We start from the raw sequence: 14,952 nt of genomic DNA on the forward strand, positions 1-14,952 counted from the left end.
GATTCTGCCCCTCTGCTCTGCTGAGACCCCACCTGCAGGGCTGCGTCAGCTCTGGGGGCACAGCACAGCAAGGACACATGGATCTGCTGGAACGGATCCAGAGGGAACCACAAAGATGATCAGAGGGATAGACCACCTCTCCTATGAGGAAATACTAAGAGAGTTAAATATGTACAGAAAAGAGAGGGCTTTGGGGTGACCTAATTGCAGTCTTCAAGTACCCAAAGTGAATTTACTGGAAGGATGGAGAGAGACCATTCATAAGAGTATATGAATTCACCGGACAAGGGGGGATGGCTTCAAAGTGAAAGAAAGTACGTTTGGATTAGATATTAAGAAAAAAGTCTTTTCTGTGAGGGTGGTGAGGCACTGGAACAGGTTGCCCAGGAAAGTTATGGATTCCCCATCCCTGGGGAACATAGAATCATAAACCCACTTAATGACTTAAGTGAATGCTGACAGATAGAGTGCAATCAAATAATGACAGTAATAGAATGGAGAACCATCAGTGCAGCTGAGACTGCAATCCTAGAAATGCAGTTGAAGTGTATGTGCAGCAATGGCATATGGGGGTGGCAGGGGCCAGCAGGCTTGTGGGGTACTTGGAGCACTCCAGGGCTTGCTGCCTAGTCTTTCTCATGTCTGGATCAAGTGGTTCTGTTTTGCAACATTCTTTTTCTCAGATTGCCCAAAATACTTCTAATTCTTCAACATTTTCTGCAGATTTTCTCATTCAGATCTCAAGCTGCCACAGATTTTAGCAGAAGCATAAAAATAGAGGCTTGGTGGCTTTTTTTAATCTAAAAGTAGAAATATTAATCCCCTTAGGTCTGTTAGATCAGAAGAACCATATAAAGTGACTTATGTCTAGTAAAAGCATGAACAGATTACCACATTTCTTGGAAGTTATTTTTCATTTCATTTCTCTTGTGGTTCTTGTTTGAATTATTGTTATACTAAAATAAGACAACTATTTCAGTTTCAAAGAAACATCAAAACATCAAATCCATGTGATAGGATCTGGAATCTGGCATTCAATTTGAGCATCACATTAGTAGAAAGAAATTCACTCTCAATACCAAGTTCAGAGAATGAAACTTGCCAGGTAAGGGATGATATTCTCTCTGAGGAAAAAATAAAAGGAGTAACAAAGGGAATCCCAGTACAGCTGAGCACAACACTCAAGTTGATGTAATAGGTGTCTTAAAAAAGAGTTTCATGCCAAATGGATAGGCCATTGAGGTATAATTAGGAATGATGAGGTGACATTGTGGAAAGCACATCTTCAGTTGAGTACCAGGAAACAATTCAAAGCTAAAGTACCAAAGAAATTGAATAGTCTTCACAGGAAACTCCTTGCTTGGAAACTTCATAACAAAACATGAAGCAGTTTGTTTTGAGAGATTAGATTTCCTGAGATACTTGCTAGAAATATATAACACAGAAGATAAATAGATAGTCAGAGTTCCTTTGTTAACATGTTTTGAGTTGACTACTTCTTACAAACCAGTCTGCTTCATTTTTTTTTTTTTATCCTACACATCTTTTGTCCTACACATTTGTCTGTTTCCTGGGCTTTTAGCTCTGTCTTATAATTTTGGGCCCAATTTTGGGCCTAATAGCCTTGTACACTCAAATGTTTCTAAAAACAGCTATGTCAAGAGAAAAAGCCAAGTTCTACTGCTAAAAAAAAAAAAATCATAAAATGCCATGTTTTATTCTTTTGCTTTGGAACTTTGATACAGGAAAATCTACCCACATCACTTCTAAATATGGAGTTAATCACAGGGCTTGCTTTCTGAACTGCTGGACTGGAAACCCAATGCCACAACCAGATAGTTGGCTTGAATTCTAGAGTGGTACATGAAAATTCAGATTTAGATCATATGTTCCTTCTAATATCATTTGGTCACAATTGACTGGAAATATTTTAAGTAATGGAAAGCAAAAAATTGTCTTAATCTTGCTACAAAGAAAATAAACATATAAATTCAAATATAAACACTTTTTTCTTCAAATGTAGAGAGTAGATATTATATTCCTTCTAAAATATCAATACAAATTTTTTTCTTTTTCTTCTCTCATTTTACTGAGGGTTTTTGGTTGTTTTTTGGTTGTTACTGGTTGTTTTTTGTTTTTTGGTCTGGTTTTTTTTTTTTTAACCTTGTCTTGGGGGGAAAAGACAGAAAGGAAGGAGATAACCAGATGTGGACTCTTCTTCATCACAGGGTAGACACTGTCAGAAAGGATACATTTTGAAAGGTCCCAAACAAATAATTAGCCTAGTATTCAATTATATAAATCTACTGATTTAGTTTTACTTGGTTTTTACTTGATTTTTTTTCTGATGCTGCAGGTTAGCCTATTCAACATCTAAAATCTTCTGGGAGTCTGTGGCAGGAGCAGACTAGTGGCAATTATTTCTTTGCGATAAAGAAATTTCTAAAGTTTCATCTCTCACTTGAGGGGAACTATGCCTGACAAAAGAAAAGGGACACCCAAGTCAGCTGTAGTCACAATTTAATGCTTAGTTTATTAGTGAGCAATAAAAAGGCTCAAGTGAAATCACAAAGACCTACCAAGTAATCTAAGATACAGGCATACTCTGGCCTTTCTCCATATTCATGGTGCATTCCATCAGCTGTGGTGACCCAGTGCTTATTTAAATCTGAAGCAATCAAAGAAATAGATTCAGATTCTGCTTTTGAAGGCAGCATCCATTCCTTCCCTTTCTCCAGTTGCTAAGGCCTCCTTCCTCATAGATGGGCTCCTGTCCTGCAGAACAAACAATAAATAGTTTACCCTTTCCTTGGAACCTTATAGTTTTATTACCTTGCTTTTGCTCTGAATTAGATCCTGCTCAAAGGGAGTTGCTGCAGGGCAGGTCTTCTCTGATAATTTCAGTGAATTACAGCTGCTACGCCAAATGCACCTATTTTGTGCAATATTTAGATTGTGCTACCAGGTGAAAAAACAGGACACGACTTCTTGGAATTGAGGACATTGAGATATGTATGTAGGTCATAGCACAGATGGCTGGAGAGACTGCTTGACACTAGGACAATGGACTCCTTTGATGGGGGAAAAAAATTGCTCCTCTAGAACTTGCCTGTCCCTCTGTAAAGCCATGCTAAAGATGGCTTTAAAAGATAAGATGTCCCCAAGAGGTTCAATTAATTTGGCTCTCCCTCCCTGTAGTTTCCAAGATGAAAGTGTGAAGACACTTAAAGGGGAATAGCAGGAGTACAATATGCATTCTTAAAAAGCCTAGTAAAGTCTTCATTTTAGGGTGAAATTTATTTCCTCCTCTCTCCTACTATTGCATATTTCTCTAAAAATAAAAAAATATACAAAAATTAAAGAAAATACCGCCCTTCCCCCCCACCAAAAAATGCTGCAGCATTAGTGCTAAATTCTCAGTACTAAGAAAAACCAACACTAAGATTTTCTATTCAGCCTTAATTACAAACTCTTGGGTATAGTGATTATGACGCCATTATTGCTTATGTAACTAAAATATGTATTTTATATACAGGCCTCCACATTTTTTCTTTTAGCGGCATGGCAGAGAGTAGGAAACCATTTTTTAGGAACTCAAAAGGAAGTCCACAATTTCTTTCAATATACAAAGAAGCTGCGCAGTCATTAACAATGAAGAAGTGTAGCTAAGATTCAGGATCAGGACCCAGAACCTCTCTTGTTCTTGCCACAGAGTCCTATTATTGTCTGAAGCAAACCTCTAATAATCTTCCTAAAGTTTGCTTGTGGGTTTATTTGTACTTGTTGTGTTAGGAGCACAAGAAGATCAGCCATGAATGTTTACAAATCACTCAGTTTTTTCCCCATCTTAGTACAGAGCATGGATGACAGAAACCGGGCAAGAAGTGCAAACAAGATGAATAGCCAAACAAGGAAAAAACTTTGAATTTTTTCTCATGTCAAGTTTGTCAACACTGAACACTGAATAAGGCAGGGTCTAAAGATAAACACTATCCACTAATGCCTTAAAACATTTTGTCAAAATGCAGACACAAAAGTTGCTGAATTATCCTTGACTTTTCAGGGCTTTGGCATCTCCAGAGTTGCAGTAAAGCTTTTTGAACGTATAAAATTCTGTGATGTCTGTGCCAAATGCCTGTCACCAAAGGCAGTTTCAGTTTGCATGCATTATGCAAAGTGCCCAGAGCTGGCTGCAGAGCAATGGTGTAAAATTCTGTCTTTAATTTGCCGCTTACTACCTGCGAAATGAAAGCAAAAGAATTCCTGTCCTCTTTAGTAACAACTTCCATGAAGATGTTGTTCTGTTACTGTATTCTTTCTAATTCAGAGCATATTCTTGCTGTGGCTTAAAACTTACTGAGTGTGAAAAGATAAGTAGGAAGTAAGCGCAACTGACTTTTAGCTATTTCTGTTTAGGCAAGTTAAAGAGCCTGTCCTATTTTGTGTCTTAAACTTCTGATTCTTTCAGTGTATGCAACAACAAAGAGCAAAAAACTGGTGAGGAAGTTTTCAATTCCCCATTCTGATTCTCTCTTCTTTTGAAGTCAGAAGTACAGTTTCTTAAAAATAAGACATGTGATAAACATAGAAACAATTTATATGATTTTCATTGTAATAACTCTTATTTTGATTTAGAATTCTACAAGCTTTCGTGTCTGAAAATGTTGGCAAATATCTCAGAAAGATCTAAATAAGACACTTAACTACTATACTATACTATAACATTTCAAAAACTTTTTAATATAAACATGGGTTTCTGAAAAAAAAAAGTTCTCAATTCACAGTTTCCTTTGGATGTAGAGTTGAACACTATTTTTCTTGATACATATTTTCAGAAAAGACGTTGTCTTGGAACAGCACGAGGCAAATCCAGCTGATCTATTTGGATCCTGTTTTTTACTTTTTACACCCATCTAGTGGTCTCCCTGCAGTACAACAGGATAAAATCTCTGTTGCAACAGCAGCGTCTTGCGCAAGACACAGTGCCTGATGCATCACACAATGCCTGATGCAAACCAAAGGACCTCTCCCGGGTGAAACTGCAGTTCTACCTAACAGACTTCTAAATTTTAAAACTTGATTATGTTACAATCTGACAGTGAAATCATTTATAGAGGCCTGCCTTAGTTTCTGACTGGAAGAAATAACTGGTAATATAATATTCAAGTGATGTCCACAAAAGGGCAATGAAGAAAATAAAAGAAAACTGCACATAAAAGCATATTTGTTTAATCCAACTGAATACTTTTGATTCAGTTGAAAATTTTCATTCTGTGAGAGGGACTTACATTAATCTTCATTTATTTATATCCAGCCTTTAACTTTTATTTTAAAGTTCCCAGGCAAGTTCATATATATTTGAAATGATACTGCCATTGAAGAAATTAGTCTTACTGAGAACAGTCTTCTGTTCTACCTAAAATTGTGGGAATTATCTGTCCTTCTGCCCTCAAGAGAAAAACAAAATATACAGACTATGTATTGATTAGGAGTTTGGGTTTTCTTGAAGCTGTTTAAAGGGCATAAAAGTTATTCAGGAAACAAAATACTAATGTTAGGGAATTTGGATATGATGAGCTAAACATGTCATTAGCATTGTGATTGTTTTGTGCTCCTGCAATATTTAGGAATTCAAGCTAAAAAGATATTGATTGATAACAATTAATAGTAGTCATACTAGTAACAAAGGTAATGTGGTTGTGAACTAATGACACTACAAGCTGCAAAGGACTTCTCACTGTAGTGTTCATGGTATCTTGATCTCTCCAATACATTCTCAAGTACTCTTTGTGAGCAGATTTCAGTCATCACAAAAATGCAACAAATAGGGGAAGTGAAAGGCAAAGAGGAACTCTGCACAGTCCAAGATCACCTAGAAGGCTGGTGCCAAAACTCTAATTTGTTGTCTCATGGTTTAAGCTTTATTAGTTTGAGGTTCATGAAGCAGCAGGACATTTTAAGACACAGGCATAATCAAATCAAACCAGTCCTGGGAAGAAGAGTATGCGTTTGGATTTACTGACAGGTAATTGTTCTGAAAACTACAGTGAAAAGGGAATGAAAGTACTGTGCTCTCTTGAACTTTTTAAATAATATTTTCTGCATTTATGTAAAAAAAAAAAAAAAACAACTACATTTGTTTTTCCACATTCAAATTGTAAGTGGTGAATACAAAGAAAATAATATAATCTGAATGTGGCAGTAAGGTTGCAGTTCTAGGTATGTGCAAAGTAAAAATAAACAATGAAACAAAAATCTATCCTCTGCCAGGCAGTGTGCATCTGTGTCAAAATAAGCAGTATATGTTTCTTTGATTAGTTCATTTAAGAAAGGATAAAAGGGTCATAGGAATCCTGTCACTTCAGCAAAGGATTGAAGCAGCAGCCTGATTGAAACCCCAGGTCACTGGGAGGTGAAACAAGCTGGTACAGAGTCGCATGCACCAGCAGTGACACTTGTGCTAGCCTGAAGTCTAATCAGCAGCTGACTTGCACTGCATCTTTTCTGCTGTCCTTAGCTGTTACTGGAAACCTGTGGGCGTCCTTTAAATGAACGCCATTTTCAAAATGAATACTTTATTCATAATATATATATTCATATAATACATTATGCAAAAATGCATAATATCCTGCTAATGCTTATCTATGTTCGAAAAATTATGGGAAAGATCCTCCATTTATCCCTCATTCGTAAATGCTTTAACAATGTTATTTTTTTCCCCATTTACTATGACAAATGAGCCTAGAGAGGTAGTCTTGCTAATGCACACATTTGTAACCTCTCAGATTGCATACCACAGACATCCAAACCTGAAGCCACATGCTGCAAAAAGCCTCCATACAGTTCCAGATGGAGCTGTTGGGCTGTCAAGCAGCATGGATTTCTACGAACACATCTTCTCAGCACCACCCACCCTGTACCAGCGTTTAAGTGTTTTCAGACTCCTGTTCAAGGTCTTTGCACTGATTTTCAAAGCCCTTTGTAGAAAAATTACCATCTATGTAAAACAACATCTACTCTCTCCTTCTCTTTCTTTCTTTTCCCTCGTCCTTCAGCCTCTCTAGAGAAGAATGTTCTCTAGGAATGATAAGCCTCTTCACCACTCTTCATACCAAGCACAACAACCAAAAGTGCTGAATCTAAGCTGTGTGGTTCAAGGACACAAATGGCTACAGAAGTTTTTCTGCTTGGCCATTAACAAAGGACTCACTGCTTCCATCTGTTTGTAAAACAGCAAACCTAATGCTGCAGGCAGGTGTGTTCAAGCACACGCCCATGCCTTAATGCCGCCGCAGCACTTTTTTTACTGGGACAAGATAAAGTATGTACTTGAAATATTTTTGTGGTAACAAAATATTGGGATTGGATACTCAATAAGGAAAAAGCCCTCAGCTGCCTTAGCAGTGGGAGACAGGATAATTGGTGTTCAGCTCAGGAGAGTTGGCATCTGAAGAAGTAAATAGTGAAATATCATGTTTCCTCTGATACAGAGCTTGTGAATACTCTACATGCAGAGAAGTAGAAAGCTTTCTCTATTTCTAGTAGCATGAGACTTTGCCATTCTTTTACTTCGGCCTTGGGGGATTTTTGTTGATCAGTAATTTTAAAGTCTCTCTCTTGTATGGCTTGTGGTTTTTTGTAGCAGTGGACATGACCAGGTCTTTGTTTCTCCATTACTATCAAGAAGCAATTAGCTATGATAATTTATCAGAAGGGTGTTTATTATATTTTAAAATTCTTAGGTCAATAACATAAACAATTTTCTCTTCTTGTTGCAGTTTCGATGTAGACAATGGTACATCATCAGGACGAAGTCCCTTGGACCCCATGACAAGCCCTGGGTCAGGGCTAATTCTTCAGGCAAATTTTGTCCACAGCCAACGTAGGGAGTCTTTCCTTTACCGGTCAGACAGTGATTATGATCTGTCTCCAAAGTCCATGTCCAGGAATTCCTCCATTGCCAGTGATATGTAAGTATCTTATGAAATACTTCTAGTCTATAAATTGTCCAAAATCAAGTTTTTTGCAGCCACAAGAAATTTTTTTTTTTAAAGTCAGACTGTAATCATTAATGGCGGGGAAGTAATGGAAAATTGTTTATTTCTTTAATGAAGATTATACTTGTTCCTGCAGCTTTTTGAAGGATATCATGAAAGTGTACTTGACATGTTTATGCACTCTATTAGCCTTGACAGAGTAGAAATGATAGTCAATACTGGTGTACTAAAGCAGTAAGGAGAGCTATTTTCTGTCTCTTAAGTTATTTTCAAGAGAAACAACACAAACTCAATTTATGCTTCTTCATGATTTTAAGAAATAGATTACATTTATTTCCAACTGCGTTCTTTTCAATTTTTAGACAAAAGATTTATCAGCTGGAAGAAAATAATATATTTGAGAGAAAAATTATTTTAAATACCATCTTAATTAAAGGAAAAACTTCTAACAAAAGAACTTTTAAAGCTTATTCTGTCCTCTCTCACTATTCTTGAAGTGTGTGTTTTCTGGTAGTAAGCCATGCTTTTCAAGTATGTGTGGTCCCCAGGTTCCATGTGTAGTGGAAGTCATGCAAATCTCTGTTTATTAGTAAGATGCCAAAAACATTTAAATGATCCATCTTCTAGTCACTTCTAAGTAGGAGAAATTATTAACTCTTTCTTGCTTGGTTGGGTTTTCTTTGCCTAAATGGCTCTTATTTGCATGGCCAATTTGGTGTTTATGGTTCAAATAGATATCTAAAATAAAGGATCAGGCTTGTCAGAAAACCACAGTAAATGCTGGTTTTTAATGAGGAAAAGACCAATAGATATTACCTGTAGGCACAAAATAACTGTAGGCACACAAAAAAAGAATAAGAGTTTTCATAAAAATTAGTGAAAATAGAGCTGATATTTAATTAAAGTCATAAATGAACACTCCTATTCTTTTTCAGCTTATATAATTTTTAGAACTGTTGTTTTCTTAATTATAGCTCTTTTTCTTTGTAGAGTTTTAAGGTAAGAACATTTCCTGCCTTTAGAGAGGGTTAGTGTAAGGTCTATGACTCAGTTAAGATCTGTGGATTGAAATACTCAGTAAGCTTTGTGCCAAATGTAACCAGTTTTTGTTGAGACAAAATGGGTTAGAACAAAAAAAAAACTTACTTTGCTATAAAAAAATGCATTTTTCTTGGGAATAATAATCCCTTTCCAGCAAATCTTCTTCTGAGAGATATCCTTTTTTATGAAGGGAGAACATTCAAGCTTTTATTATGGCACCTGTACCAGGATAACATTTGTAAAGATTTTTACATTCAGGAGGACAATCCAGCTGACTGCATTGCTTAGATGAGTCATTTCAATGAAAGATTCAATTAGTGCTCCATCCTTGAACTCATAATCCACTTAATTTCCTAGAATTTTGAGTAATATTTCAGCACATGGCAGTAAATTGGATAAACAATATAATTACTGAAACAGCACACATTTTCCCCCTTTTTTTCGCTCTCTATTTTCTTTTCAAATTTTCTGGAAACACATTTACATATAAAATTTATTTGACCTCACATCTTGATAGATTTTCAAAGTCTCTTGTCACAGATGAACCTTTGTACTAAGAAGGTAGATATTCCTGCCACTGTTTTGGAGGGGAGCACATTAGGAAATGTAAAAGGCAAGTTGTTCTCACCATGGAATATTAATCATTTATCAATAAGTCTAATTATAATAAGCTTAGCTGTATCATAGAAATTAAGTGAAAAAAAGACATGGAATAAAAGAGGGGAAAGTTTAAAAAGATAAAATAGCATGGAATAAAAAAGAAAAGTCACAAAAGTCCTTATGTATGTATTTAACCATAAACTGAATGTGCTTATGGAAAGAAAACCCATTGAACATTATTAAAATAATGAAACCATTCTGATTCAGAATTCACTTGCTAAATGAAGTGGAAGATGAAAGGGTTGACAGAGGAAGTACCCAAATTTTAGGTTAGTGTCAAATTATCCTATTTCCCTTTTGCATCTATATACATGTCTAAGAATTGTTTGTTTTTTAAACATGAGCAATATATATTACAAAATATACACATCATTCAGGTAATGTAAGTCAATTAATTGTACACAGCAGTTTAGTCTAGATCCCCTGATTCTTCAATCAGCCTCAATATTTCACTTTGTAAAGAAAAAGACAAAGGAAAAAGCATACATCTTGTATCTGAAAGGGGTAGAACATAAAGAATTCTGGCATTTCCATTACTCTGAAATACTGAACTTAGAGTAATAGTTTCCAGTCAGTAGCAATGCTTCAAAATTTTAGTCAGGTGTGGAATGTCATGTTAAGACCGCCAGTGGATGGCAGTGCTAAATTCATCATGTCATTATTTATTATGTATGCAGCTCCAACCAAGGAAGGGAACAACTTGTGCTCAGTTGTTTGCAAACCTAAAATGAAAAGATGGGCTCTGCTACAAACAAGCTAAAAAGCCAAAGTATAAGATGATAACCAAGGGACTAATACAGTCAGATACTATCCTCAGGAGAAGATACAATGCGAGTCACTATGCTCAAAATAGTGAATGTCACAAAGAAAGCAAATGGAGTTTCATTCAGGGAGTTGAGATAGAAAATAAAGAAACAAGGGCAGAGAATGGACAGGTGGAAAGTTTTGTAAAATCAGAGAATGTAAAGTACATTTTCATGAATTAGTTATGGAAAAGAATAAAGACAGGATGAATACAAGGCTGCTTTGGTGAGAGAAAGTTAGTAGGACAAATGTGGGCACAATTTCACAGAAAAAGCAGCTGAGTGTAAGAAAAGAAAAGCCCATAAATTGCAGTGGGAGTCAGTAACATTGTTTTAATTATCCCTTGGAAGAAATAACAAGGTCTTTGAGAATAATAAAAGCAGGACATAGAAATTATATACAGAGATTAGGAAAAGCTCCTAAAGTTTGTGAACTGGAGAGGTGAATAGTTTAGACAGGAAGATACAAGGTCCAAGGCAGATGAGCACAGGTGTGTTGTGAAGCCTCTCTGTGGGATTTCCAGCAGAGAAAAGGATGTGCAAGAGAAAAAGTAACTGAATGAGGCAGTGAGGGGTAGTGAGACAATATCAGGAATTATAGTTCAGGCTCTGTGATGAAAGACGGGAAAACAAATTTAAAGGGAAGGAAAATAAAGAATGGAAAACAAAAAGAAACCAAACCAAACCAAAACAAAACAAACAAAAAAAAAACAAACAAACAAAACAAACAAAAAAAAAAAAAAACCAAAAAACAAAACAAAACAAAAATGCCCCAAACCAACAAAAGCCAAAAAAACCAATTCCCAACACCAATGCAGAGGAGAAAGGAAGTAGTATCTAGATCAAAGATGTGCAAAATCATTATTGGAAAAATTGTCCGGCCTATATTTGAAGACACTAGTGAAGCAGAGAGCTGTGTGGATGTCTTGCTGAGGTGGTCTGATTGCTTAATGCTGACTTTTTTGAACTGCTGTGGCTGTCTAGAACTTGCAAATACAGGAAGAAGTTGAAGTGATAACACTTTTTATACTCTTTCTTGTTAAGGGATCACTGCCCTGGTTAATGGAGGAAGAGATCAAATTAGTAGAGAATTTCTGTTGTAGAACCCACGTCTCTAATCAGGTTAAAAAAATAGGTTCCTAGAAAATAAAAAGCCAATAAGCTGTCCAGTGCTGCATCACAGCCCATGTTTTATGTCACTCTGAAGGGCAAAAAACATGTATAATCCCCCTGTGATACTGAAAAAGCAGACCAGAGGATAGCAGTCTAGACCAGGGAACCAAGACATTCTCAGCAAAGTCTGTCCAAGCTCCACTGTGTTTCTGAGTGTAAGAAGACATCTTCTGACCTCTCATTTAAGTCTGTTCTTCTCCCACTTCCACAAGCTCTCAGAACACAGCACAGCAAGCACAGACATCCTGGTTTCCTCAGGACTTGGCCAGCTGAACCTCACTCATAAAAAAGCATCTACTGGGGGAGTTTTACAGCTTTCTTTAGAGAAGGTCAGCATTGTTTTCTTCATCAGCTCCAACTAGTAATATTGCACAAAATTTGCTGATATGTACTGAAACTTGCTCGCATGCATTAAAGGAGCAGAACCTAGCCAAGGAACTGAGGGGAACTGCAGGGTCACTGGTCTGGTGATCTGCTAAATGGCCACCACACACCCATTCCCTGACCTGAACAACCTACTGCTACTCTGTCAGTAACTTCTGAGGACAGCAGCATCCCTCTGCTGCTGTCTGTGATTAAAAAAATATTAAGAGGATGAAGTTTTCTCCAGGACATTTTCCCTACAGCTACAGTTACAGAGGATGTATTTTCTTGTCCTCTAAGGCAAGCTTTTTCTTTTTTTTTTTCTGAGCCAGCAAGACCTGGTTTTATTATCAAATATTGTGATTATGAATCTTAAGTTATGAAGAAAAAATACACCTTTTTCATGAAAGGTGCTATCCAAGATTCTGGGATAGCAGACAAGTTGTGTTTATTGAGAAGAGTAATTGCACTTCAGTTCAAAAATTAGAAATAATTATCTATTCTCCAGAAAATTTGCAGCTGAAATTCCTTTCAATCATATGCTTTTCTAGGAATCTCTGATATTTTTATTTCATGGTTATTACTGGCTGAAAATAAACAGTTAAACCTCAAAGTCCAGCCTGCTGTAATAAAGAAGCATTTTCTATGTGTGACTGTGTTTCGAAACAATCTTTAATTTAAAAAATACATTCAATCACTTGAGACGTTTTTTACATTACATTAGGAAAAACAGACAAATATTTTGCTTCATTGTGTTTTTCTTTTTTTTTTAGCGTCCTTAAATGAAGTTCCAGATTGCAGCTTAAATGAATCTAAGTCATTTGCAAGTCACTTACAATATTTTTTTGAGCTATAAACGAAAAAAAAAAAAAAAGAAAAAAAAAGAGATGGCTTTCCTTTCTGGTTGTTTGACACATTTTACAGATGGAATTCAAAACAAAGAACTCAACTTAGAATGCAGCTAGCTTAAAGTTGATTAATAATTTTGTGCTAACTTTATTTGTTGATCAGGAAATTAGTTATTTTGGAAAACAACAAGAAAGCATTTTTGCATGGAGAAGCATTTACCTGCTTTTTATTCAGGGGAGAATTTTTGTTGATGAAATGCAAACCTATTTCGTTTACTTTCAGTCAATACAGAATCATGACTGGTTCCGTGTGAGAGATTGCTAAAACCTTACAATTTTCCAAACAGCTCTGTTGTTAAACACATCACTTCCCCTTTAAACACTTTAGATGTTTTAGGTTTTTTCCTTCCCTTTCCTGGATACAATGGATGTTTGCAGGAAAATAACAAGTTATTATTGAAGTTACAAACAAGACAGACTGAATTCCTACATCTTTTCAGTCACAAATGGCATGTTCTTAAAAATATGGTACCAAAATAAATTCTTAGCTGGGATTTCAAGTACACCACAACACCACAGCTCCCTGGGCTTGCAACGCTGATCAGCAGTGGAGGGGAGGGTGGACATGTGCATTTTGTGTGCCAGCAATACTGAAGGATAGGAGCAGTGTGAAGAGAGGTAGCTTTGTAAAAAGGGACTTGAATGTTTTGCAGGGATCTCTTTTGGACAGTTTTTCTGGCTCAGTGATTGCCTACATGCACAGGTCACATTTATTTCACAACCCAGAAGAACATTAGGTGTCATTCCAACCTTCAGGGCACAAACTGAATGTTCTGAATTCTTTTAATGGCCCTAATGCTCAGTTAGTTGTAGAGTTCAATCCCTGAAAGTGCACAGTCTGAAAATCTGATGTTTTTTTCTTGTTTTTCTTGAAGTCAGCTTGTTTCTTCTTACATGCATTTAGGGACCTTTGAATTTAGTTAAGGGCCCAGTTTTTATAAACCCCGAAACCCTCTGTGGCTGGCTTGTAGCAAGCTCTCTTAGGCTGGGTTGCATTGTATGAGTGCCTTGTTCTCAGCAGCTCTGCTATTTCTTTTAAGGAGGGAATCTTTCAGCCTGCATTTGTAGGAGGCCCACGAGGAAAGTCATGTAGTCTTATTCTTCAGAAGTAACACACCCATATCAGTTTTAAACACTTAAATTTGTAGGACAGGGACAAGCAAGCAACCAAATACCTGATGATTAAAAGCAGTTATAGGCACAATAAACACATTTTATTTTAATTTGATACCAGGTAAAAGTTTGTGTATATAGTCAGCTAATGCAATCAAAACTCACTAATAGTAACTCATTAAGTGACACTAACTTGATCGCTTCCAGTCATGTAGGCAAACCCAGTCTGTAATTTTCTCAAACCTGAGAAGAAAACAGAACCACACTGTAGTCTCTGATGCCTGTTTGTTTTCCAGCTTTGATATAGCTAAACAATGGTTTTGTTTGTATGAACAGTACAATAGTGGCACTGCTGAGTTGGCCTGGACTCCTGTGATTGAGTCCAACATTTTTCTCATTCGAAGTCCTATCTCCTCTGGCTTAATCCAGCCTCTCCTTCAACACACAAAAAAACTTGCCACACTGCTGTAGCTTCTTTTCCCTTGCCATTGCCTCAGTGACCCCCAGGCAGACTACCTTCTGATTTCAGAAGGAAAACCACCTGCAGCATGTTCTGTTCCCCTTCAGGACTGAGTAATTCTGTCAGACTTAATAGAGGCCAGTTGCTCAGTTAGTTGCCCACCATTCTCCTGTAATCTAAATGGTCTGCTGTATAATGACAGGATTAAAGCATTGAAGCTTGGTGGATGACTAGGGCAATATGATACAAATTATTTCTTGAGTTATCTGTGGATTTTTTATGCTACACTTCATGCTGGCTACATGCTGCTACACATCATACTGTGATGGTCCACTACATCACTACCTATGTGATTTCCTCAGGCAAATTACACAAGTCAGATGTGTGAGTGCAGTGTCTTTGGAAAAGGTTTAAGCTTCTGGGAAAAGTAGCTG

General features: G+C 36.7%; 1 protein-coding gene across 4 annotated transcripts in view; it reads left to right on the plus strand.

The window, feature by feature from the left end:
• PDE4D (phosphodiesterase 4D) overlaps positions 1–14,952 on the plus strand; it is a 348,137-nt gene that overhangs the window by 246,113 nt on the left and 87,072 nt on the right. For all 4 annotated transcript variants that reach the window (XM_058824292.1, XM_058824293.1, XM_058824294.1 and 1 more), the window contains exon 2: positions 7,779–7,970. In XM_058824292.1, the coding sequence (XP_058680275.1) occupies positions 7,779–7,970 (192 nt within the window). The remainder of the gene's footprint in view (positions 1–7,778; positions 7,971–14,952) is intronic.

Source organism: Ammospiza caudacuta, chromosome Z, assembly GCF_027887145.1.
Source record: "Ammospiza caudacuta isolate bAmmCau1 chromosome Z, bAmmCau1.pri, whole genome shotgun sequence".
NCBI lineage: Eukaryota > Metazoa > Chordata > Aves > Passeriformes > Passerellidae > Ammospiza > Ammospiza caudacuta.